The sequence below is a fragment of the Pseudonaja textilis genome, chromosome 3 (assembly GCF_049901715.1).
Source record: "Pseudonaja textilis isolate UNSWEBS1 chromosome 3, rPseTex1.2, whole genome shotgun sequence".
Taxonomy (NCBI): Eukaryota; Metazoa; Chordata; class Lepidosauria; order Squamata; family Elapidae; genus Pseudonaja; species Pseudonaja textilis.
In genome coordinates this window covers 74,643,864-74,670,566 of record NC_141992.1, presented here as the reverse complement: position 1 = coordinate 74,670,566, position 26,703 = coordinate 74,643,864, and the positions used below count along the sequence as shown (strand labels likewise).

At 35.3% G+C, this 26,703-nt stretch overlaps 1 protein-coding gene across 1 annotated transcript in view; it reads left to right on the top strand.

Moving 5' to 3' along the window:
* The window catches only part of COL24A1 (collagen type XXIV alpha 1 chain), a 148,503-nt gene that overhangs the window by 63,888 nt on the left and 57,912 nt on the right, over positions 1 to 26,703 (top strand). Inside the window, exons 15-31 of the mRNA XM_087930128.1 lie at positions 411 to 464; positions 553 to 597; positions 1,024 to 1,077; positions 2,527 to 2,580; positions 3,382 to 3,435; positions 5,849 to 5,902; positions 10,771 to 10,824; positions 11,515 to 11,559; positions 14,737 to 14,790; positions 15,569 to 15,613; positions 20,269 to 20,322; positions 21,028 to 21,081; positions 21,876 to 21,929; positions 22,745 to 22,798; positions 25,059 to 25,112; positions 25,552 to 25,596; positions 25,693 to 25,737. Coding sequence (XP_087786254.1) covers positions 411 to 464; positions 553 to 597; positions 1,024 to 1,077; positions 2,527 to 2,580; positions 3,382 to 3,435; positions 5,849 to 5,902; positions 10,771 to 10,824; positions 11,515 to 11,559; positions 14,737 to 14,790; positions 15,569 to 15,613; positions 20,269 to 20,322; positions 21,028 to 21,081; positions 21,876 to 21,929; positions 22,745 to 22,798; positions 25,059 to 25,112; positions 25,552 to 25,596; positions 25,693 to 25,737 — 873 coding nt within the window. The remainder of the gene's footprint in view (positions 1 to 410; positions 465 to 552; positions 598 to 1,023; positions 1,078 to 2,526; positions 2,581 to 3,381; positions 3,436 to 5,848; positions 5,903 to 10,770; positions 10,825 to 11,514; positions 11,560 to 14,736; positions 14,791 to 15,568; positions 15,614 to 20,268; positions 20,323 to 21,027; positions 21,082 to 21,875; positions 21,930 to 22,744; positions 22,799 to 25,058; positions 25,113 to 25,551; positions 25,597 to 25,692; positions 25,738 to 26,703) is intronic.

The window sequence follows — 26,703 nt, the reverse complement described above, 5'->3', positions numbered from 1 at the left end:
TGCAATTTTTCTGGAAATCCGCTCATATTCCCGCTCCATTCGAAGGGTGTTCATCCCAAAGTGCATAGCTAATTGTTGAGATTCTCCGTCATCCATGTCATGGTTGTCCCAAAGGTGCTGTCAGGACTTCTTTGGTCTTTTTAGTTGTCAGGTGCTTTTTCAAGAGGCAGCATCGATATTTCCTTGCAGGTAATTAAATATACGCAAACAAACAACTGTGCTCAGAGACCACCAAGGACTCAACTTTGAATTACAGTTATTCTCTTCTAAATTAAATTTAGGATAATTCAGTATGGATCGGGGGGAGGGGGGAGAAGCAAACCTGTGAGGCATGAGAGTATACCCTCAAAGTAATGCAAAGAAACATAGGTTTATTTATTATATTTTTGGGTTTATTCATTATATTTTAGGGTATTGTGGGAAAAGCTGGACCATCTGGACTTCCTGGGATTCCTGGACCTCTGGTACAGTATTGTGGAGCTATTACAAAGCCTGGTTGCTATTGTAAACAGTGAAAAAGCCTTAAATGCTATTCTTCTTTGTTTTCTATAGGGTCTTCCAGGGAGTATGGGGCAACCTGGATTGAAAGGTGATAAGGTGATCTAAATAATTTCATTATAAAAAAATTTAAAACTTTGAATCTTATCTATAAGAACTTTGTCTGACTTTTTAAATAAGATCATCTGAATTTTATTTGCCAGAAGCTCCTCGTGTGATTTCTACTGATCACATCTAATATTTTAATGATTAAAATTATCTTGTTTTATTAGCTGCTTTAGTTATTAGAGCCACTGAAGTTTTATATAGACAGACACATACAGACACAAGCACAGACAGAGACAGAGAGACAGACAGAGAGAGATTGAAAATGCAGGACAATATATTAATCTCTAAAATAATAGCAAACATGTTACTTCTGTGTTCATTAAACATTATAAAATGTGTTACTTATAACTCTCTTATATTTGGAATGTACTGTAAAATAATACATTGATAAAATTATATCCTATAATGCTTTTGTAGGGTGAACAAGGCATTACAGGAGAGCAAGGAGAAGTGGGGTATCCAGGAGACAAGGTAAATTCAAAAGAACTTCATTATATAAAGTTTATATAGACTTTACGATATGTACTCTGCAGTGTCCATTGTTTCAGTCTCATCAAGTTATTGATTCATGAGTGCTATAATAATCTATATTGTGTCTGTAACCTACAATTGGGTGCAATTAGAAAGTATAGGACAACAACTATTGAAACAAGGTCAAATGGGCTAACTTATAGAATGCTTGAAATTTAGGAGAGTTTTAGCCACTTCAATGCCACCAGTGTCTTCTAACTTTCTTTCCCAGAAACCTGAAGATTATATGGCGCAAGGGAAGAAAGGAGGGTCACAATTCGATTTATTCTTTCCATCTCCCTCTGGCCCCAGCAATCAGATGGTGGCAAGGGCTGAGTGAGTGGCGATTGGCTGCTTTGGAATCAAGGCTGATATTGGCAACTGCTTAATGTTAGTGGTTAGCAAAGGAAGGACTAGACAATGACTTGAATTCATGTTGAAGCACATTGACACTCACAGGTACATTTCTGAAACAGATCGTCCATATTATCACAAAAATTCTTGACCCACAGAGGTTTTAAAGATGATAAGTATCAAGAAGAAGAACATGAAAGTTCTTGGATCTTTTACTTTTAACATTCTGATTACTGTTATGTAATGAATTAATGACTACATCACCCAGAGGTTCAGTCTTTTTGGCCTGGTGGGCACATTTGGAATTTTTGTTGGCATTCTTGCAATTATGCTGCTGAATGAAGAAAATGCCCAATCACAAGTAGCTAAGTAGCTGCTATGAGGACACAGCCAGTTACAAATACCAATTTATTAGAAGTAAATCTCTCTTGCATAATACATTCTATCATATGCTTACCTTGCTTCTTTTCTGATGAAATGGGCATATTTAGAAATAGTACACTATGGTATAATCTAAAAACTCTAGTACCTTGTCCTAGGTACTCCTGCAGGATGCATAATAGGAAAAGACAAACAGGGTTAGATTAATATGATGTGAATTTTTTTCTAAGAATGACATAATGAGAGAGAGAGAAATCATGCACTCCAATCCAGCTTGTAATGTAATACTGCTATTTTTTACTCCGACCTACAGAATATATGTTCCGTTAACAGAATAGAGTTAGGTAAGAGCAGAAGGGAAGCTAAAGTATTTTTCTTTGATTTAAAATGTTGCCATTAAAATAGCTTGGTCCCTACCAATGGATCCCCCAAAAAGGAAATACCAATATCTTATTTTATATAAGTTTCACTTGTATTTGTAACAGTAAGTATCTATGAAAAAACCAAAGTAATCATTATATTTTCCTGAACTGTGACTTTCAAATGAAAGGACAGAATAAAAATATTCTTTAGAAAGAATGATAGCATCACCTTCCTTCTGTTTTTAATGGCAGAGTACAATTATTCATGTTATTTTAATTTTAGCAACTCCTGACTCTTTTCTTTTCTCAAAAGGGTGCTGTTGGTTTGCCAGGGCTTCCAGGAAATAGAGGAAAACCAGGTCCCTCGGTATGTTTTAATAGCTTGGGAAGATCATAAATCATGATCCCACGACTCCAAGACCACTTCAATTGTTGTAAATGAAAACCGGTTGCCAAGCTCTTGAATTTTGATCACATGACTGCGTGGGTTGCAGTAGTTGTAACTTATGAGGCCATAATAACTTTGAACTATCATTAAATGAACATTCATAAATCAAGAACTGACTGTATTTTACTTCTGAACTAAACTTTATGTATTACTGGAGTAAGATACATTTCTATTTTGTAAGAGTAATCACTTAAAATATTTAAACATAGATTAATATTTTTTTCATAGCATAGCCACTTAACAAAATAGGCAACCTTAATATTTCATGATTTGGCTTTTGGTAAAGAGTAGCATGAAAATCTATTTTTATAAATCTATTTTAATCAAATTTATTAATCATGTGCCTTCCAATTGCTGTCAACTCTTATTGCCCATATAATCAGACTTTCTCTGGAATGTTTTAGTCAAGCAATATGAAGTAATTTATTGGTTTCGAATTCATCTGTATATTTATAATCTTAAATTTAATAATGAGATGCATTTACTTTTTTATAATATAATGTGCTATAATATTATTAAAAATGTATTATCATCACTACTGATACTCTTTGTAATTTTTTTCTACTAATCCAGCAGTAATTTCCAAAAGGCAAAGAATTTTCTTATTAAAATCAACAAGATTCAAATGCTGGATATAAAAAAAATGCACACTATTATACAATTTCATTTTCTGTACCTCTTAAGAAAAACTTGGATTCATAATACAGGTTCTAATTTTAGGGCAAAATGGGAGATCCAGGACCTCAGGGACCATCAGGCCCACCTGGACCAGAGGTAATCGACCAGTTACAATCTTTCAAATTTGCACACAGGCAGTCCTTACTTAATGACGAAATTGGGACTTTCAGGTGTTTTGGTAATAACTTTACAATTTTAATTCTGCCTTCTCTATTAACTCTGCTTGTTGTGAGGAAAAACACACAAATCGTGGGCATGTGATTGTAAGATGCTGCAATGTTTTTAAACGTGCCCCAGTTGCATGGGATACAAATGTTGATCATGTGGCCATGTAACATTGAAAATGTGACGATTGGTCACAAGCTTTTTTTTGTGATAACTTTGAATGTTCATTAAATGAGACAATCAGTAAGTGAGGACTAACCTATATTAATATCCTTAATTGGTTAATAAAATATTAGTAATAAAGAATAAAAAAACAGACGTAAGTCTGCATTGAAAATTTCTTGGGAACTTTGTTTTGAATTCCAGGATGGAATACAATCATTTTAAATATCAGAAATCAGTAATTCTCATTGATTTCACTTTCTGAATAAATTATTGTTCAGTATCTGTCACCTGGAAATGTGGATATATTTACTGAAATTGTACACGGCTAATGTACAGTACACCTTTATTGTTATAGCATTGCTAAAATGCATCCAAAAATGTAGTTCTAAATATAAGATCTAGATTTATTTCATGAACAGTAGATACAACTAAGTTGCTTATATGTAGCAAAAAATATCATGGTTTAGAAAGACAAATCTGATTTAATGTATCTGAATGGGTTTGGAGGGTTTATGTTTCTCAAACAGCAGGCTGATATGTAATGTTATGGATAACTTTTGGAAGTGTTTTTAAGATAATATTGATGGATTGTCGTTTGAAAGAAGAAAATTAAATATCCCCAGATTGTCTTAGAGCCTATTTAAAAATGTTTTTGAAGCTAAAAATAATTTTAAGTCATTGTATTTGTAATTCAGATGAGTTTTGTGAAACCAGCTTTATGTTTCTTATTATTAGGAATGTTTTATTGTTAAACTCTCTGGTAATAGTAATTGTCCCAAAACTGTTTGTGGGAGCTACTCCCTCGTCAGATAGAATACACCATAGCTTTAAGTCATTTTTCTCTTTTAGTGTGGAGGCCCTTCTATTGCGCTATACAAACTCCTTGTTTCCTTGGGAAGCTTTTCTTTCCAGAATGCTTTTGGAGTAACAAAAAGCAAAAAAAGTTTAGTTATTATTTTCTCAACATGAACTTCATTTGATCTGTAAATCATTTTGATTTGTAATTAAATGCAGGATTCCCTCAGGACAATAAACTGTATGGAAGTTTTCTGCCATATGCTTTGCATACAAAAGAACTCTAGAATTATGTAGGGAAGTGATGTTTGATATGAATAAAATTTAGGAGTAATGAAGTGCAGGTCTCTCAACATGAGTCATTAGCTAAGTTGGGTTCCAAAAAGGTTTCCTTTACAACTATGTTGTATTTTATACTGACATATTTGGAAAGTTCTGATGAAGTGTTGCAAGCTTTGTAATTATTCTGTTGCAATAATATGTGTTAGGTATTTTTATATACCACAGAAATAGCATATATTATGAGGTTACTGATTGTAATGAATATTTATAAAGATGCTGTGATTTTCATATACCTATACCACATACATTTTAAGTCATTAGAATACTTTGTTGTTTCCAAAGTAGGATTTTATTTCTACATGGTTGCCAGGCTGAAATTCCAGTAATCACAAATACCATGGAAATAAGGGACATTTTATGAAATAAGACATATTCCCTTAAAAAACAAAAGACACACCTGGTGATTATAGATTACTTACAGCCGCAGATGTCTCATTTTACAATTCAACTTTGGTATTTGTAAAAAATTAAACCTTTTATTTATGTACTAGTAGCAGCAAAATCTCCTGGGTTGAGTTTAATGTAATTAGGGCATTTGTTAATACTGAAGTGCTTTTTAAATTTTATTTATTTTATTTTTTCAAGTGATTATTAGATAACAGGTATAAGTATAAACATGGTTATGAATACATGAAATGGATACAAATAAGAAAAAAAAGAAACAATAGGACAGGGACGGTGGGCACATTGGTGCACTTATAGAGAGATGTCATAATCAGGGATTTAAATGCAATGTTTGATGTAGCCAGTTATCAGTTAGTGAGAAGAAGTTACTAAAAAAGGACCTTGGATATGTAATCCCAAGAAATCTATAATGTCAGTGGCCCATATGGTATTGTCACTCAGACAAGCTGCAGGTCAGCATCTGGAGCATTTCAATATTGATCAGATCCTTTCCTACAGTAAAACAGATGGGTTTAGTTTTTTTCACTATATTCATTGTAACTAGACAAAAGGGAAAGAAAACAAAACGAAGGTTTACTTTTTCCCTTAAGTTCTTGAATAAAATGGTAATTGCAATTCTTTGTTTATTTGGTCCTAGGGTTTTCCAGGAGATATTGGTGTACCAGGTCCAAATGGTCCAGAAGGCCCAAAGGTAAGAATATGTGAAAATATTACAATTTCTTTGTAATTAAATACAGCAAGTAAAATTGTAGAAGCCATGTTTTACTGATTTTGAAATCTTTTGGGTGCTTGCTTCAAAGAAGTTTGAGAAACCAACTTTAAAGAAGTTCCAACATTGCTAATCTTTATGTAATATGGGAAAAGGCAGCAGATGGATCTTGTTAGAGCACTATTATCTAAATCACATCCAAATGTGTTGGAGTCCAACCCCCCCCCCAAATCAGTTGCTGTGCTACTCAGCTATGAAGCTATGATATGAGTTATATCCCAGTACATTCTAGAACAGGTCTGCAACCTTAAACACTCAAAGAGCTGTTTGGACCTGTTCCCCACAGAAAAGAACACACTGGGAGCCACAAAACCTGGGTGGGTTTGGCCAACTCAACGTCACTCCCACCCAGTCACATGATATCCCCCCCACCATGCCTACCCAGGTTTTGTGGCTCCCGGTGTTTTCTGTGGGAAATGGGTCTCTCTCTTTCCTTCCCTCCCTCCCTCCCTCTTCCTCATTTCTGTTTTTTGTGTTTTACCTTCTCGGGCCAGGAAAGGAGTGACTGGGAGGGGAGGGCGAGGGGCGGGGCTAGCCAGTGGTGGGATCACCAAACAGGGAGCCACAGCAGAGGGCCCAAAAAGCCGCATGCGGCTCCAGAGCCACGGGATGCTGACACCTGTTCTAGAGAGTGCTAAGTTTGAAAAGACACTATTAAAGTATCGTTGGGAGGAAAAGATGGCTTATAATGTTCAATAAAACTTGTTGCTATTTCTTTTTTGCTTCTTTTTGCTACGTTTTCTACAAACTCATTGTACAGATACATGAGGAGAATGTATCTTATGAATTATAGACCCTTCAATACTATTCTAGCTATACATTTAATAGACAATTTGCTATTGCTTCTGGATGTAACACATATTTTTCCTAACTAAATATTCAATATCCTTTCCCAAATTGTGCTATGCTGGTTGATTTTTCATCAAAGATCATAGTCAGAACACTGATTATTTAGGTGGAAGCTGAACTTTTTATTTGATGCAAGGATGAGTCTTTTCTATGTAATATTTTAATAGAGGATATGTTCTTTAATTAGAGAAAATTGATGGCTTACATTTGAGATGAACATTACATAAATGGAAAAGCTTTTACCGAGTCCATAATCAAATGATCCCAGGCCTGTGTGAAACTGGAATTGTTCAGCTTTAACACTCTCAGATGTCACGTACTGACTGAAGTTTTCTAGAGTTTCTTTTTTTCTTGGAAGACTGTCTTGCTAAACTCTTCTTTTCCTCATTCTTCTCCCTGAAATTTATATATAATGCCAGGAAAGCATGACAAAGCCTTTTATATTAATATTAATGTAAAATATTGACTCTTGGCAATGACACAATTTCATAATGACATTTTCTTTCCATCACTGTCGTCCCAATTCACCTTGTAAAGAACATTCAGGAAACTGTTTAGCTCTTTTATGATCAATCCTCTAATGTACTCTAATTTATTCAATTGTTAAAAGATTATTTGGGCTGTATCTGTTTTCCCCGGTTGTTCTTTCAGTTAATATATCTTGATTTCTGTATCACAAGAGCAAAGTCATAATGAGGCAGCTTACAGTTTGTTAATAAACTTTGTAGTATTAGGGTTGAATATCTTAACAGTTAGATTACCATAATTCATTCAAAACATGTCGTTAGCACCATTGTGTTTAGGAGCAAACTCTTATCAGTGTTGGACATCTGGGGATGTGGGTACTCATAGATATGCTCCAGACTGGAAGTGAAATGTAGGTCCACAGATGGCTTGCTCTACTGATGTTCTCTACATCAGGAAACCAGTTTGGTGCAGTGGTTAAAGGTATCATTTTAGAAACCAGGAAACATCTAAAAGGATGAAGAGGGGCTCTGGTCACGGTCAAAGGTTTGCACATCATATTGGTGTTCTGAGAAATTGGTACAAGATTTCCTCTCTCCTGCTTGTAGCAAGAGCCAAGGGAGGGGTGGATTGAGCAAAACATTGTACAAATAATGTAGTTGGTACTGTATACTCAAATATATTATGCAATTGCATTCTGAATTACTTGGTTATGCTACATCTACCAAATTGATGGATACCTATTAGCACCATTTGATTTCTCCGACTGACTGAGTGAAGGATTAGCATTAGCATTTAGACTTATATACCAGTTCACAGTGCTTTACAGCCCTCTCTAAGCACGTTATAGAGTCAGCATATTGCCCCCAACAATCTATGTTCTCATAGATAGGAAGGATGGAAAGCTGAGTCAGCCTTGAGCCTGGTGAGATTTGAATTGTCAAAATGTAGGCAGTCAGAAGTAGCCTGCAGAACTGTATTCTAGCCACTATGCCATCGTGGCTCAGTGAAAGAAGGGCAAATGGTGAAAGAAGGGCAATTGAGGGATAAACGAAAAGCAATGCTAACAGTATCTAGTTCCACTTTGCATAAAGCCAGCTGGAAAACATTGGACCATCCATTTTCTCTCAGTCCTAGAAAGATAATTTTTTTTAAAAGTCCTGTGTGATATATCCCAAGCAGGGAATTTCATTTTTAAAAAAAATCAGAAAAGAAGAAAAGCAACCTATCCAATAATTACAAAGCATTGTATAAATAATGCAACTGTCATTTTTGGTGACCTATGCAATACATCTTTCACACACACGCACACACACACACACATGTATGGTATTCAGCTTTGTCATTGTAGTTGTAGCAACGTTTCGGCAGAATCTCATCTGCCATCATCAGGCTTCTGTATAGATACACACACACACACACACACACACACACACAAACATATACATAAACATACATACATACAGGGGTGGGATTCAAATTTTTTAACAACCGGTTCTGTGGGCATGGCTTAGTGGTGGGCATGGCTTGGTGGTCATGTTATTAGCTGGGCGTCGCCAACTCAATATCACTCACATCGAGGCATGCATCTCCTTGCCTGGCCTCTCGTGACTGTGGGGATGCTACAACAGTTGTAAGTGTGAAAAATGGTCATAAATCACTTTTTTCAGTGCCATTGTAACTTTGAATGCACTCCACACAAGCAAAGTACCAGCAAAGGAGGGGAAAAAAACTCCAGAGAAGTTCCTGAGACAGGAAGTCCAGTCCTGCCAAGAATGTAATAAGGGTTAACGGAGAGGCAGTTTCTGTAAGCAATACTAGAGTGTTTTCTTCCTGCCTTCCTTACAGGATTTTTTCTAACAACCAATTCTCCGAACTGCTTAGAATGTTAACAACTGGTTCTAGCAAATAGGTGTGAACTGGTAGAATCCCACCCCTACATACATACATACACACACACACACACACACACACGGATTGAGACTGACAGAAAAGTGCTAGAAATAAAATATATTTGATCTAAAATCTTGTTAAATAATCTCCACTGAAATACAGATTTAGTGACTGTATGGGTACCAATCAAGAACAGAAAGATGCTTCTAGCTTTGAAATTCTGTTAAATGACTGTTGATTTTCTTTCCAAATTATTTCTTTCTACAAATGAGGCATACAGTATAATGCTCCCCATTAACTTTGTAATAGAACCAATAAAGTTTCTAATGTAAATAGACAGAAGAAGTGATTTGATTTTTCCATTTTATAATATCCAAACATTGAGTCAATGCACTCTGAGTTGTATAAATCTCTGCTAGAGCCACAGATGAGATGCTGTCTAAATTGCTTGGATTATGTTGTAATCTGAGTTTCCATGTCTGCTATGTGGTGAGCATTTAATTTAATTTAATTAGTTCATGCCACTACTGTCACAGAGAGATACATTCGGAGGAGGCTACATTTTATGAGAACATTTCATGGAGGTAGCAGTTAAGTTATTTAGACATTTATTAAAATAAGCCTTGCAAAGTAGAAAGAATAAAGGATAACTCCTTGATTAAGTGAAAAAAACAATCCATTTCAGCTGATTAATACAGAAGTATTTTTCCTCAGCTTTAGTGATTATAAAAATGCATGTAAATCATGTGACTCTGGAAAATAGGAACCCCAGAATATTTTATGGCCCTCTTGACAAGCTTATATACAGGTCAGGAAAACACAATATGGACAGAACATAGTGAAACAGACTGGTTCCAGGTTGGCAAAGAGGTGGGACGAAGTTGTATACTTTCCTCTTTTTTAGATTATATCCATCCATCCGTCTATAATTTTTATTAAAGTTTTTTTTCCACAGAGTAAAAACAATACAAATGTTAAGATAAGAAAAATAGAAAACAGTAATAGAAGAGTGAAAAAGAAATAAAATAAAGAAAATTTAATTCCATTTAAACTTAACTTTTACATGATGCATCTGTGATTGCTGAGCTCACTTTTTATGATATACACTATTGACTGCAAATGTTATTACTGGAGTGCTGTTAGTGGGAGATGGTGATTAATCCTTTATCTGTTGCTGTTTTATGATCAGAATCCACCCTTTGCAGCTGCTTTCCCACCTGCAATGTGAAAAATAAAAATTAATGCATGTGCCTAATCCAAGATTAATGGTTTCAGCAGGAAATGATTACAATTTTCTCTCCATTTAAGTAGTTTTCCCTTGTGAGCTTTTAACACATAATTGGAATGCAGGTGTACATAACTGTATTCATATTATACTTTTTACAGAGAAGCCCAAATGGGTATTGATTTAATAGTTAAGGCTTCCTAAGAGAAACAATTATAACATAAAGTGGGGAAATATCAATTATATTTCATAAAGTGGGGTAATATCAAGGTATATTTCTTACCATTAATCCTCATACTCCTCTATGCTTTTTTCAGTAGCATGTCTGTTCATTAATCTTATGATTTATGTTATTTAGGGGTTTCTAGGTGACAGAGGTCCTCTCGGTCCATCTGGTCCCAAAGGAGTTGAGGTAAGGTGATTGTTCTCTCAAAAGCACACTTGTTTTTAGAGCTGGGATCTAGTCCTGTGCGGTTGATCTTATTTTTAACTTGCAAAATTACTAAATTTCTTTCTGGCAGATGTAAAGTATAAACGGTGGCCCATCAATAACTTACTTGTTTTGGTGGCACCTGTACAATGTTAAATGAACCAAATCTGGTATTTTACACACACTAGGAGGGGCTATGTTTTGCATTCTGAAGAAGAAATATATTAATGTGCAAATTAAATAAAAGATGTGTTGCTGAGTACATATTTCAATGTCCATCTATTAAGAGATAGTTTATCTGAAAAAGGAGGCATCTTTTCTTTTAAAACTGAATCCATAATAGTTTACCTAAAGCATCCTAAAGAAATCCAATTTACAATTAATTAAAGTTTAATTGAGTAGATCTAGACATGTAGTATTATGTCCCTGAATTAGTAACTATTGATGCCCAAAGCAATATTACATGTCTATACTCAGAAATAAATCTTACTGAGTCCAGTGAGATTTACTCCTATATACTGTAAATATATGCTTATGAGTTCATCCTTATTCTGTAAATTCTTAAGTTTAAGTATATACATAGTCCCATTAAGATGTTCAATGTTACATTATAAAGATATGTACGGTAAATGCAATATGCAAGAATAAATGATTGCCCTTCTTTTGCTTTAGGGAGAAGAAGGACCTGTTGGGCCAACTGGAGTAACTGGACCAAGGGTAAATACTGAAAAGGATGGAAGGCTGAGTCAACCTTGAGCTGGTCAGGATCAAACTCCTGGCAGTGAGCAGAGTCAGCCTGAAATACTGCAGTCTAATCATGCAACCACCACAGCTCAATTTAATTGTAAAGTTACAGTAACAAAATCTTACAAGTCTAAAATTCCATCCTTCCCATCATCTTTAGAGCCCAATAAATTAAGGAGGGTCCCTTCTGAGACATTTGTCACATATCCACAGTCCTGCAACAGGCTAAGCTCACCCTTATCTGACCACTTCCCTCATCTCTCATTCAATATACCGTAATAGTACTTTTATCTCACGTTATAAGAGGCATGCAATTTTTTGTTGTTCCAAAAATGTTTGTGCAGGCAGGAAGTTTAAAAATTAAACACAACACCAATGCATTTCGGATCTTGTTACTGTTGTAAAGTTAATGTCTGAGTTTTTTGTAAAGTACTTTTTGAAGTCCTTCCTTCAAACTGATATCAAATCAATTTGTCCTGGTTTTTCTTTTTTTTAAATATATCGGGTGTTTTTGCAGGACTTGATGTTATGCTTAACTTCCATAATTTCTCACTTCATAATTTTAGAAATTGGAACTGCTGGTATTTATAGTCTAAATTATTCACAGAAAATTATAGTCCGTTATAGAATAGAATAGAATATGACTATACATTTCACTGATTTTACTTTTATTTACTGTACTAAATTTATTCAGTCCAATTTTCCTCTTAGGATTTTCTACCTTTCTATGTACATTTTGTAAAAATATTATGTATTCCTGATAACCCTCTCTTCTATTGTTTTCACATTCATTAATGTTTCAAAAAGCATATCATTTATAGATAACTACCCCAATTGAATTAATTATCAATATTCTTCTCACGTTCTCTTCCCTTCCTCAGCCTCCTATGGCTGAAATGCTCTCAGCTGGAACTCAGGTTCTTTCTCAAAGAAAGTTGTGTGGTTTAATTTATTCCGAAAGTATATACCGTATTTCCCCATGTATAAGCCACCCCTTTTTCCAAAATTTTCAAGCCCAAAAATAGGGGGTGGCATATACAAAGCAGGTACACTTTTATACGTGAAAAATGCATAAAATAATAAAGTAGGAATAAACTGGTTTTCCAGCAGTATGCTATACTTTTTGTAAAAATTGTACGTGATGATACGATTACGAGTGCGAGCACGCGATAGAAATGCATACGCTAGGCATCGGCCTGAATGCTTCGCCGTTCCTACTCTCGTTCCGATGCGTAGATTGCTAGCGTCGCCCGCACCGCTTTGGCGCATGACCGAAGTTGTAGATCTAGACGTCGAATTTGTTTCTTTGTAAATTTTCTTTCTTCATAACTTGTTTCTCTAATAAAATATTTTTCAAAACTTCACAGTCCAAAAATTGGGGGTGGCTTATACAAAGGGGGTGCTTATACATGGGGAAATACGGTAAATTATTTGTACTGTAGAATTTAGGGGACACTGCATAGAATTATTTATTTTTCTTATATGTATTTTTCTCAATATTTTATAAAACTAAATAATAGGTGTTTTTCTTATTTGACATTTACCTTTCTCCGCTCATTTATATTGTTACATCTTAAATGATTCTAAATACTTAGTGGTATTAAAAGAAAAATAGATAATTCATCACAGAGGGATATTCTCAAGGACACAAAATGAATTTCAATCCAGGTTTAAAACATTCACATTTTACTATATATTCCTATTTGGGGCTTCTATCAGGTTAAAAAAATGGACTACAGTTAATCTGTGTGGACTACATACAGTATGGACTACAGTTAATCTGTATTCTTGGCATCTCCAAATGTGACTAAGAAGGATTGCCTATTAAAATGTTTCATTTTTTACAGTTAATGTAAAACAATTTGTATTTTTGAAAAATGAATGAATTTGAGACATGCAAAGCAGTAGCTGAAGCAGAATTTGATTTATTGTAATGAATTTCTGTTCACTTGTGAACCTGGAAAAAAGTTTGATGCCTTCACTGCTTTGCCTTCAATCAGCCCTATTTTCAGATTAATAGTAGTTTTAGTTTTGGAAATTCTTAGTCCATGTATGTGCATCTGTTCCCATTGTTGGTTAAATGAACAGAATGTCTTAAGAAGAATGGAAAACAAAAAGTTCAGTGTTTAAAATAAATTCTACCCACTTACCTTTGAAAGGCTAACAAATAACTCGAGTGAATTTTTTGTTTTCTTTTCATATCTGATAGACTAAGAAAGACGACTACTTTCAATTTTTTAAAAAAATCTAGTTTTGAAATTATTTTATCTATTTTTAATTAAGGCTAGTAAAGTGCAAGATTTAAAATGCTGAGAAAGAGAAAGAGACAAAGCAAGAATGAATCCAAAGATAGTTGTATAAACTCTGGAGATTATTCAACATTTAAGAGCATATTATCCAATGTCTTCATTTTGTGTTGCCAGAAATTTTCTTTGATTGGTTCATATACTTCTTCAGCCTTATCCAAAACATATTTTGAAATCTTATATCAGTGCAGATTTGTTCCAAACATTAATGCTTAGAACAATTGTAAAAAGTATTATTTTTAAAAAATGTTAATGAGTAATTATTATAGGTTTATTGCTAGGCAGTGTCTTTTTGGTAGCATCAAGAGGATAAAGCAATCACAACATAGTGTACATTATAAAACACAAAAACAATGTCATTCACAACAGATTTTCTATAAGAACAGTACTTTATAAACCAACATGAAGAGTAACTGCAATTATTTCTATTACGATAAGCCAAGATAGGTAGAATAGACTCTTGAGTAAGAATTTTTTTTTACAGAGAACCATTTAGGTCTTTTTCTGAGAAATGATATTCCTTTTGAAATTCCTGCCCTATCACACACAAATGCATACTCAGTCCTTGCATTTCAGCAGTTAAAAATGTCAAAAAAAACCAAAAACCCCATCCTGGGAGAAGAATGAACAGGTTTTCCACTTAAAACATTAACTGCAATTTTTCTCTAGATGTTTTTTGCTGAAAGAAAAAGCAAAGGAATTTTATATATACAGATAGCATATATTTTATCCCACAGTCACTCTTATTAGTTGTATCAAGTATAATGCAACTCTAATTGTCAGTGATTCAATGAAATCTTCATTTAAGAGCTTCAAAAAACAGGACTCCTTTGTTTTAATATAGGGGAAACCTGGAAGGAAAGGTTTTGCAGGTGAACCAGGATTAGAAGGCCTGAAGGTAAGACATTTGGTCTTGTTAAATTAAAACTAGTCATAATTTGAATTTTATCAAATATTTGTCAAATTTAGAAATCACCCATCTCCCTCACAGAGGGACTCTGAGTAATGTACGAGTAAATTGTTTGTGCATAGTTGTAGAGGAAGGCAGGGATAATACTGGTGAAGGAATGCAAGAATTGTTAGCAGATAAAAGACAATAAATGACATTTAAGCTCTTCAGGGAAAGGGGAGACTGTGAAATAGATTTAAGTTAATATGTTACGTGGAAAGACTTTAGAAAAGCAAATAATCTTTTTCTAATTGTTGGTAAAAGTTCAGGAATACAGAAAACAGTATAATCCAAGATTCTGTGCAGTTCAGAGAACCCCCAAATCCACTCCTGGCTCCCACTCCCTGCCTACCACTCCCCTCCCAGGAGTCCCCACAGGGCCATTTTGGATGGAAGTAAGTGCAGGATGTGTGCAGAAGCTCAGGAAGTCCAGAAATGAGCCTGTTTCTGGCTTCCAGAAAATCTCTGGAGCTCAGGAAGGCCATTTTTGCTCTCCTGGAGGCTCGAAGAAAGCCTCTGGAGCCCGGGGAGCGCTAAAATGCCCCCCCCCAGCAGTGGTGCAGGAGGCCGACTAGGCCATGCCCACCATGGCCACGCCCACCCAGCAACCGGGCAGAGAACCCTTTGCTAAAATTTTTGAGACCCACCCCTGGTATAAACCATATATAGTAGGAAAATATTTAAATTTCTGTATTTAAAATAAAGTCTTATATTTTTAAAACAACAGGGAGAAACAGGAGACCAAGGAGTTCTTGGGAAAACCGGTGAAACAGTAAGAGTGTACTATTTTCTATTTCTAAATGGAGGCATTTTCATTCTTCTATAATTGCTTAGTTATGATGTGCTATGAATTTAATTGAGGCTTGATATTCCTATCAAAATTCAGCTGCAACTGATAAAATGAATCTTTGTGGAATTTTATATCCTCCCCAGTAATATTCAAACTCTGCTTAATATTCACAGATAAGAAATTAGACTTAACATAATTTGCACTACTGGTACAAAGTGAGAGAAAGAAATGCATATTTGTAACCCCAGTGGAAATTCTATGTTGTGGATGGAACACTCTTTTTATATTGGTTTAGTTTCCTTCATTGTATCTATCACCCTATTCAGTGAAATACATTTTTCGCCATAGAAATTATAACACAATTTTTACATCTTACATCTTTGCATACATATTTCCATTTTTAAAGTCCCATAATACTCTTTTGTCTTTCATTTTGTCTTGAGATGCAAAATCTAACTAGAAATAAAAATACAGAGGCATATATTGTAAGATTATAGAAACACTGATGAGGAAATCAGAGGTGGTATTCAGCAGTTCTGACCAGTTCTGGAGAATCGGTAGCGGAAATTTTGAGTAGTTTGGAGAACCGGCAAATACCACCTCTGACTGGCCCTGCTCCCATCTATTCTCTGCCTCTTGAGTCCCAGCCGATGGGCTGGATCTTCTTTTGTTGCCCTGCACAGGAGAACAGCTGGAAAGCAGGTTAGTGAGGTGGGGAGGGAATGGGATTTTGCAGTAACTTTCCCCAGGAGTGGGGTGGGAATGGAGATTTTACAGTAACATTCCCCTGCCACACCCACCAAGCCACACCACGCCACCAGGCCACGCCCACAGAACCGGTAGTAAAAAATGTTGGATCCCACCACTGGTGGAAACTGACATTGAAATCATACATAGTAACTCATAGTTTTCATTTATATAAAGCAGGGGTCTTCAAACTTGACAGCTTTAAGACTTGTGGATTTCAACTCCCAGAATTCCTCCTCCAGTCAAGTTAGCTCAGGAATTATTGGAGTTGAAGTCCGCAAGTCTTAAACTTGCCAAGTTTGAAGACCCTTGATATAAAGCTTTTGGCATTGCTTAATTGGTTAGCCTCAGGTTTCAGAGTGCAGGTATAAATTATTTTCTTGGAATGCTCATTTTTATTTGAATGAACATGGGGTTTCTTTTTCCCTCTCTTTGCTTCATTATTTCTTACATTTATGCATTACCTAGAATATATGCATTTCTTACTATTCCTCTATGCTGTATATCTGCATATTCGTGAGGCATTGAAGATCTTAGGTATGAATGCCTCACTACATTCATTCAGAAGATGGATTTGTAGTGTACCAAAAGGAATGCATCCCACTTATATTATTAGTCCTTTTCTTTCTTAGAGAGAGAGAAAAAAACCTTTTTCTTGAAAAGTTACTAATGTAAATGCCTTTAGAATAAAGAGAAGAGGGTACCAAAACTTGAAATACTCTTTGTGATATTAAACCAACAATAGCCTATGTTATTGAATGTAATACATTTTTGTTATGGAGTTGAATGACCTGGTTCATACCACATGTTAATTCAGCTAAGATTAAGCTAAAGGAATGCCTGTCACCTTTATTCCAATCACCCCTCATGACTTTTCACTTTCCTGTTGTGAAAGATAGATTGCAAATTTGGTGTCCTCATTTTTGATCTTAATAAACTGGAATTTGATATTTACAGAGTTTGCATTTTGCTAATTGGAAATGGCAGTCCCTCTGGATTTGAGTAGGACATTTAATCTTATTAAAGTAATCATACTATGCAGAAGCAGGATAAGATGGCAGCACACAAATGCTGGTTAACCAGTTTGTTTGCCTTAGTACAGGGCTGTCAAGCTCCCGGCCCATGAGCTGGATGCGTGACGCGCTGACCATGTCCATGTGAGGGGGAAAAAAGTCCCAATATGTCACATGATGCTGCCGTAACGACACGAGTTTAACACCCTTGCCTTAGTATATTGTGCATAGGCACTCAATAAGTTGATAAATTATTCCAACAGTACCCCATAAGTAATTTTTACAATGAATGAAGATCTTAAAAGATGTCATCTTCATTAATACAGGTCCTCAGGTAGCTTCTATATTTTTTTAAAATATGCCTGCTAGGTGTAATAAGGCCTGAGATAAAGTTAATAACAGGGCTGTGCAGCCATATAGATTCACACTCTACATATCTTTAAACCAAACATGTCTTTTTATTAGAGGTTTTTTGAAGAATTCCATAATTATTATTTGAGTACCCTCAAATACTGAAGATCTGAATCAACTTTTCCACTTTGAAACCAGATTGCTAAGTATAAGGGATTAGAAACCACTCATTCTGAAGATAGTTTTATTAAGGATTTATTATGTTCTTTTTAGTCTCTTTAGTATAAAGTATTTACTTAATGTTTATTAAATATTTAATAATTTGTTATTAGATTTTAATATTAATTTTAATATTAATTTTAATATTTATATACTGTGTCAATATTTATATCTGTGGTCTCTCTTTACCTCCTTTATTGAAGAAAAAATTATTATACATCTCATTTAAAGATAATAATGGTCTTACTAATATCAGGAAGCATTTAGGTGAGTTTGGTAAAATTTAGTGTTCCTAAATAAAACACTTCTAGTTTTAAACTAGATTTGTCTAATCTCTCTTTTGCCTGACCTAAGAAACCATAGTTTGTGAAAACAAAAAGGGAATGGTTTATTGCAAATCCTCTGCTGTTCATTTTTAGTCAAGAATTGCAAGAAATTTTAAATAACAATAACAAAACAAATATATAATTTCTCAGTTCGTTAATTCCTTATTTCTGATTTATATCTTCACAGCATGTTTGTGCATAAAATAGGTCCTATTTAGATATGAACTGTTACAGTTGGATCTTTCAGTGCCTGGACTACCCCCATAAGTTCAAAATAAAAAGCTATTTTAAAATGAGTGATATATGATCAATAACCAATAATTTATAGGTTTTATTTGATAAAGCATGACTTCATTTGTTTAAAAAATGTGCTTAGAAAATGTAGAATATGTAATCATGCTTTTATTTTGCTGAAATTCAAATACAATTATGTCAACAAGATAGATTTTTCAAAATGTGAGGATCCTTGTATTTGATATGAAGTAATTTGCATAATGTTTTCTCTAATTAAATCTAGTACTTAATCAAGTAATCAATTTACTTGATTAAAAAATTTGAGCAAGAGCAGAATTAAATTAGCAAGAAGGATCCAGAATGAGAACTCCATAGAGAAGTATGTAAAACAATATATGTTGACTCAGTTGGGGAAAGAACTAATCCATTTTTTTCTTCAGCAGACAATCCAAACTAGTTCCGATTTATTTCATTTATGGAAGAAGGCTAGTATTAGTGAATATTTTCAGGCTCAGAGCACCTTACAATAATGTAATATTTTAAGGTTTGACTTTGTTATCTCCCTTCTATTTAATAATATCAGATTCACATATGTGATTTTATTCTGGGTGATTCCAAATGAAAAGCTGATTCTGGAGGAAAGGATTACAAAATCCTTTGTCCATCATTCTATTCTCTTTTTGTGAAATGTATTCAAGGTTAGTAATGTTGCCAGTAGGATAACTTTACAGTTAGATTATTTAATACATTAAAAATCTCAGTCCTTTTGTTGGAAGATTTTGTAGAAATTATGCATTTGACTATAATTCCTTCTTGTGTGAAACTTATTCATATAGTAATTATTCCTCATAATTCCTTGAGGAATAATATATTCAAGATTCTTCTAATTGGATTATTGACTTTCCAGCATGCTGGTTGAAGAGTTATTGAAGCTATAATTCATACATCTAACATCTGTTGGCCTAGGAAGGGCTATTTTCAGTTCACTGATCTCCTGCCAAAAAATAGAAGGACAGAGTTCATTATTTAGGACAGGGGTCCCCCAAACTTGGCAACTTTAAGACTTGTGGACTTCAAGTCCCAGAATTCCTCAGCCAATTCTGAGATGAAGTCCACAAGTCTTAAAGTTACCAAGTTTGAAGACCTCTGATTTAGGATATTGACTTAGGAAAAGCTGTTTTCCAGTTTCATATATTCACACTTTTCTTTCTTCATGCCTCAGGGATCCTAAATTTTATCTGTTTCTTTGTTATGACAGTGTTGTTAAGATTTTTGCAAAAGCGACTTAAGTTTCATATGTAGTTCCTTCATATAATTAAGAAGTGGAATATATGGTATACAATAAATTGTGAACATTTTATACAGATTGCCTAAAGATATTTCCATATATTTCATAGAATTTGACTGAACTCATGTGCAAATGGCATATAAATAAAGCTGCTGAGATTCATTATAAAATCCCTAGAGGCGTAATGGTTAAAGTGCAGTATTGCAGGCAAACTTGTCGATATCCTGGAGTTCAATCCTGACAGGACACAAGGTTGACTCAATCTTCCATCCTTCTGAGGACGGTAAACTGAGGATCCAGATTGTTGGATATATGCAATAATGCTTACATTATAAACTGCCCAGAGAGTGCTATAAAGCACTATGGGTGGTGTATAAGCCTAAATGCTATTGCTATAATCATTGATTATAAATGACAAGTTACCAGATTATTTGCTTTTTGATGTCTTCTGCTCTTTAGGGACCTATTGGCTCACCTGGTGAAATTGGATTATCTGGGGGACCTGGTGAGAAGGTATACTATAAGATGCTAGCTGATAATTAATGTAACAAGAGCAGCACAAGTAATATATACTATACGGTGCATTACAACTAGTGTTCTCTACATCTGTATTGGAATTTAATCATGCAAAAGAGTAAAAGTTACTCCATGATGCTTTCAAAAAAATGTTAACTAATAGTAAAACTGCAGCAGAATTTTTTAAAATGGAATGAATATTTTCCAAGCAGAGGATTGATAGAATCTGTCAGCAAATAATACAGTTGGCTTGAAAGTCATACAGTCTATTAGCATCCACATTTTTATGACAACCAATCTATTATTTTCATGGGGGAGAAAGCATCCATCTTTTCCTTCCTGGGTTAATTAAAACCTGTTTTGAATCACACATTCATCCCAGAATGGGGGGGGAACTCTAGCAATACATCCATTAATGGAGACAGGGAAAAGGTTCATATGTAGGCACAAATGTAGCTACTGAACTCTTACTTGTTTTATTTTCCATTCCTGCAGAGGCTTAGAAATTAGCTTAAAACCAGGAGTTACCACTCACACCACTATACTAAATGTTTATTTAGGTATAGAAGTTGTATTTTCATTATTAAAAAATATTTCAAAACTGGATATGCAGTTTTACCATCAAAAATCAAATAAACTACTATAGTTATGAACAGTATGTATGTATGTATGTGTGTATGTATGTGTTTATTTACTTTTAAGGGAGACAGAGGTAATCCAGGCCCAGTGGGCCCTCCTGGAGAAAAGGGTGTTATGGTAAGCAAATCCAGGGTTACATAAGAAACTACTGCCTAATTTATCTTACGTTAACTTAAGTAGAAAGTATATACTTAAATGGTTACTGGAAAATTCCTGTCTTTACTAAGTATTTAAGGTAATGCTGTTTACATGAAGAGATATTTAGTCTGTAAGAAAAATGAGAAAGTATTGGGCTTAAAATTATTCATTTTTCTTAAAATATATTGAAACTCTGCATCATTTTTCAACAGTAGTTTTTTGCTTATCATGTTAACTCACCATAAATTATGGTATTTTTAAAAAATATTATCAGCAAAAATGTAGCTTTGGTTAGTCATAATTCACTGAAAATCAAGCAAAAATATCTATTTTGAAGATAGGACTTTGAAACTGTTCTGTTTGAGGAGGAAAGTATCTGAAAAAGATAGCTTGAAATAGTAATGGGGGGGTTATAAAATTCCCTGAAACATAATTTGGAAGTTAGATCAAAGGCATATTGTTTGACCTCAGAGATATATTTCTTCAGAACTAGTATTGTTACTATTTGAATTGAGAGGGAAAAATCCTTTCCCCCCCCCCCATAAAAATCAAATATGTACATATACAAATGCAAATACATATAAGCCTCTAAGAAAATCAATTTTCTGGGCTTCCCAATAAAAGTTTTTTCACTAATAAAGTACATAAGAATTCTGTACACAGCTCTGAAACTGTAAATAAGAACATTTTTGAGGGCATTTATACAAGCTGAAACAAGTTTAAGTATATTATATATTCATGCATCAGCCATATTATATTTACTTCTATTTCAGGGATACCCAGGTCCACCAGGTGGCCCTGGTGATGTAGGGCCACAGGGACTACCTGTAAGTATAAAATATTATATTTTTGTGTACCTCCGCATGAGTCACATCTCCATTAACTTTTAAGCATAAGTTTATTAATAGGCAGTATAGAGAAAAATTATTCAACCAAAAGTAGAGAATATTAAAGGCAAGGATTCCAACCTTGGCAAGCTTTTATATCCAGTGAGTTCAAAATAAGATATTTAAACCAGGCTTAATTTCTCACTGAAATTGAGAAATTGATTGCAAACTTTTCCTATAAGCTATAAAACTATTATGGGGGAAAGTAGGACTTTTTGGAACATTATGTATAGCAGCAGGAAAGAAGGGTGAGTAATCATGAATCACTTCTCTTGCCATTGTGAAATCTCCCAGTGGATCTAGTCCAGTGATTTTTGGTTTTCTTGACAAAGAGGTCAGATACTGTTAACAAATAAGACATGCACCTACATGAGCACATGTGTCTGTTAACTAATCATTTAAAGGCCTATCTGTTAGAAAGTAATGCCATGACTGATAAGTTATCTGTTTCAAGTTGCTAATATAATAATTTGTCTCTCATACAACTTTACTTTTCCATATCTGCAATGATGTAGAGTATTGGACTGGGACTAGGGAAGATTAATTTTAAAACTGCTGAATGGCTGAAGGGAAATTTTAGCGTACTTTAGAGAAAGCTTCAAAAAAGGGCAGTAAGGAGAAGAATGGGTGACAGTTTTCTAGTCTGGCCTTTGAGCTTTTTGCTTTTGGGAGGAAAGTTGGTAACAAAATATGATACAGAAAAATGGGCTTCTGCTCTATGATAACTATGTATTTCATTCTTATTTATTATTTAGGGCCCAACAGGAGCACGAGGACCTCCTGGACCACAGGGTTCTAAAGGTCAAAGAGTAAGTAGTATGTTTATAACCGCTAAAATATACTTATTTTGAGTGTGGGTGGGTGGGTGGATGGATGGATGGATGGATGGATGGATGGATGGATGGATAGATAGATAGATAGATAGATAGATAGATAGATAGATAGATAGATAGATAGATAGATAGAAAAAAGTGCAAAGGAAAGAAAGGCAAAAAAGAAAAGGGGAGAAAAACAATGTTTAAATAAATGATTTCTGATCTTCATCGCAACAAGTATAAACAAACCTATCATTTTTCCACTCCGTAAACAATTCATACACAGTTCACATCTTTCCAAAATCTATCTCTTATCCAGTCAAGTCCATGAATAATTAACCTTCCTATCCAGATGTCGGCAAAAAGACCATAAGGGGGAATCACAGAATTTTATAAAGATATATCCCATTTTAATCCTGATCAAATCAATCAACTTTGTATTCCTTTTTTATCCTTCTAATAATCTTGGTCCTTAATTCATTGAAATGCTCTCATGGAACTTGATCTCCCTTCAATTTTTCTTTCTCCTGTTTCAATGTTTTTTTTCAAGTTTTTAACATCCCTCATTTTTAAATCCAGTAAACTTATCCAGATATCTTGGCTTATTATTTATATTTCCATTTTGACCATCATATATGTCTTACAATCCAGACTTTCTTTTCTAGTATTTCTGCATCAGGTGGTTGTCATTTATCACATTCACCCTATCAGTCTTCCAAAATACTATCTTTCATAACTTTCATTTCTTTTAAAAAATATTTTGTAAATATTCCATCCATATCAGCAAGCATTGTTACTAGCATTGTAGCTACTGGTTTCTGACCCATTCTTCAAAAATCTCCTGAAATGTCTATATTAGGGGTGTCAAACTCACGCAGCCCAGCTGTGTCACATGACATATCTGGACTTTTTCCCCTCTTCACTAAACTGGGTATGGTCAAGGCATTACACATCCGGCCCATGGGTCGGGTGTTTGACAGCCCTGGTCTAGATGTGATAGCATTTTCTGCCATTTTATAGGAGCCACAAAAAACAGGCTTGTCTCTTTTCCCCCACTTCTTTCTTTCTCCTGCTTTTAATTGTTATTCTCCTGTAGTACTTTATTTCTAAAATTGCAAAAACTCCAGGTTTTATAATTTATTTTCCAACAGACTAAGCAATTTATACTCCACAAAAATACTGTTTTAGTATTTCCCAAACCTTTTAGCAAAGTCCTAATATTCCAAAATTATCTGGTCCCTGAATTCATTTGCAACTTTCTTAAATTAAGACTTACTATATTTTTTGCCATTTATTTCAATTTCTTTAAATTCTTTAAGCTATTTGTATTGGAACAAGGATTAACTCACCAGATGGTTTTTCATACTTGTTGCTTTGAATTTCTCTTTCAACTTTAAATACATTTCAAATACTTTTGAAATATATTAGGGTTAACTAATCTAGTTTTCTTTAAAATGTGGTTGAGAGTTTAATAATTTCCTTCATCTTCTAGTGCTGAAACCCATGGGAAACCACTGTGCTATGGTCTCCTTGCAAGGAGTTGCTGTCCTGAGCACAATTGGGCAATCCCTCATCTTCTCCTTTATCTGGAGAGGTTCTGTTAGACTGTGTTTGTCACTTGGTCTGTCAGTCCTGGCCACATTTTGATTCCCATTCTGTGAAGTCATCTAGTTTGCCATTTCCTCACTCAGAAGTGAGAATAATTTCACTTCCAAATTGATCGTTTGTGTATGACAAATCCCAATTCCCTTACAGAGTTAAGGTAGCTAACACTGTGGAAAATCAATCTCATTGGAGTGTACTTGTTGGAAAAACAAAAGATCTTGAGAAATAGTTTGAAGAATTAATTGTGAACTTGTAGAAGTGAATTGCAGTCTAGCAATTTCTAGCAAGGTGATTATGTCCATGGGTCAAATAGAAAAGTAATGGACAAGAAAAAAAGGAAAATAGTAGGGGTTGGCAAAAATTGCAAAGAGATAGATTTATCATATGCTTTGATTCAAAGGTGGTGATTGTGGATATTTATTATCTCTTACAATCCCCAATGGATTCTTGAATGCATGTGAGGGGAAAAAATGTGGTAAGTGATAGGAAATTTTTTTTACAAAATGTCCTCATTTGGATCCAATTAAATTCTGTGAATTACCATGGCAGCAGTTGCAGATTTTGTGCTATAATTTTGTCTTATTAATCCTTAGATGCACACACATAAACACTTGTATCATTCCTAACTGTTTTTTCTTTAATTTGTCAGGGACCACGAGGTCAAGATGGTCCTCTTGGAGAGCAAGGGACAGAAGGTATTAAGGTAAACTTAACTTTCTTATCTTTGCCCCAGAAAATGATCCATGATGCTGTTAGATGCATGAAGTACAGTACCATATAACCTCTCTGTTATTGGGAACTTGACTTTTTGTCTCTGTGTTATATATTATACCATTTCCTCCTTGATGTCTTATAGTGTCTACCTTGCATCAACCAGACTAAGATATGGGCTGATTTCACTGTAATTTTGACCAAGTGATAGTTTATTTTTAGCGAGTTGTTTTGACATCTTTTTTCTAGGAAGTGGTATAAAAAGTAGTAATAAAGAAATAAATAGTACTGCATTTTTGCCTATGGTTGATGACAGATTTTCCAATAATTTGCACTGAAAAGAACATCCATAATTTGGAATTTAGAAGAAAAAATGTCATATGTTTGAATACAGTGTATATTAAAATAGCTTTATTGTTTCTTTTTCCCAGGGAGAAGTTGGTGACTCTGGGAAAAAAGGCATTCATGGACTCATTGTACGTTGTATTTTTTTAGCATTCATATTTAAGGCATCAATTCTGATAATATTTTTGAAATAGAGTCGACACGTTACCTTCTTTGCGTTTGCACAGGGAAAAGCTGGAATCCCTGGAGAAAGAGGCAGTCCAGGAGCACCAGTAAGTTCTTCATGCTTTGGTAGAAGATTCATTTTTTTATAATTCCATTCTGCTTCTAATATAATACATTGAGTTTTTAGTAGTTGAGGTCACCTAACATGAGTTGGGGTTTAAAGTATCCTACAAATCAGAGCTGGTATCCAGCCAGTTCGCAATGGTTCTGGCGACCTGGTAGTAAGAATTTGGTGTGGGTCATGGAACTGGTAGAGACTTCTGGCTGGCCACACCCCCGAACCGGTTCCCCGGTCCCTGGTCGCTCAGTTGCCCCACTCACCTGATGCTTGCTTGTGCGGCTTGCCTGCCCGCCGCTTGCTTCTCCCAGTCACTCTTCCCTTCCTATGTGGCACGCTGGGCCCTTCATGGCTTGCCTAACCTGACTTCCTCACATGGTAGCTGCATCCCAACTGAACAGCCCTGATCTGCCTGCCCTGCTCACAGGTAAGCCTGCGTCGCGCTAGGCCCTCGCCCACCCCCCAGGGCCTTTCTGGGCCTCCCCCCACTGCGCGGGGCCTTTCTGGGCGGGAGGAGGCCAAGGTGGGATGTCTTTTTTGGGCCAGTCCAGAGGGTGGGACAGCGGCAGCCACATTGCGGCTATGGGAAGCAGCCCCAGGATTCCTGGCCTCCCTTTCAGGGCACCCCCACCCGGCCATCTCAGCCCCAGCACAGCAGAGAAAGCGAAAACCTTTCTGTTTGCTTTCTCCCTGCCTTTCGGGGCACCCCTGCCCGCCGCCACCGCCCCCTCAACCCCATCCCCAGCGCAGCAGAGAATGCAAATGGAAAACCATTCCATTTGCTTTTTCCCTGCCTTTCGGGGCGCCCCCGCCTGCCACCATCCCCTCAGCCCATGTGCTTCAAAAGGGAGGGTGGATGGATGTTCTAGGGCTGCTGCTTTCTTCATTGTCCCGCCGCTCACTGCTCTGGAGATTGCCCAATAAGTTCTTTCCAGAAAAGATGTGTGTGTGTGAA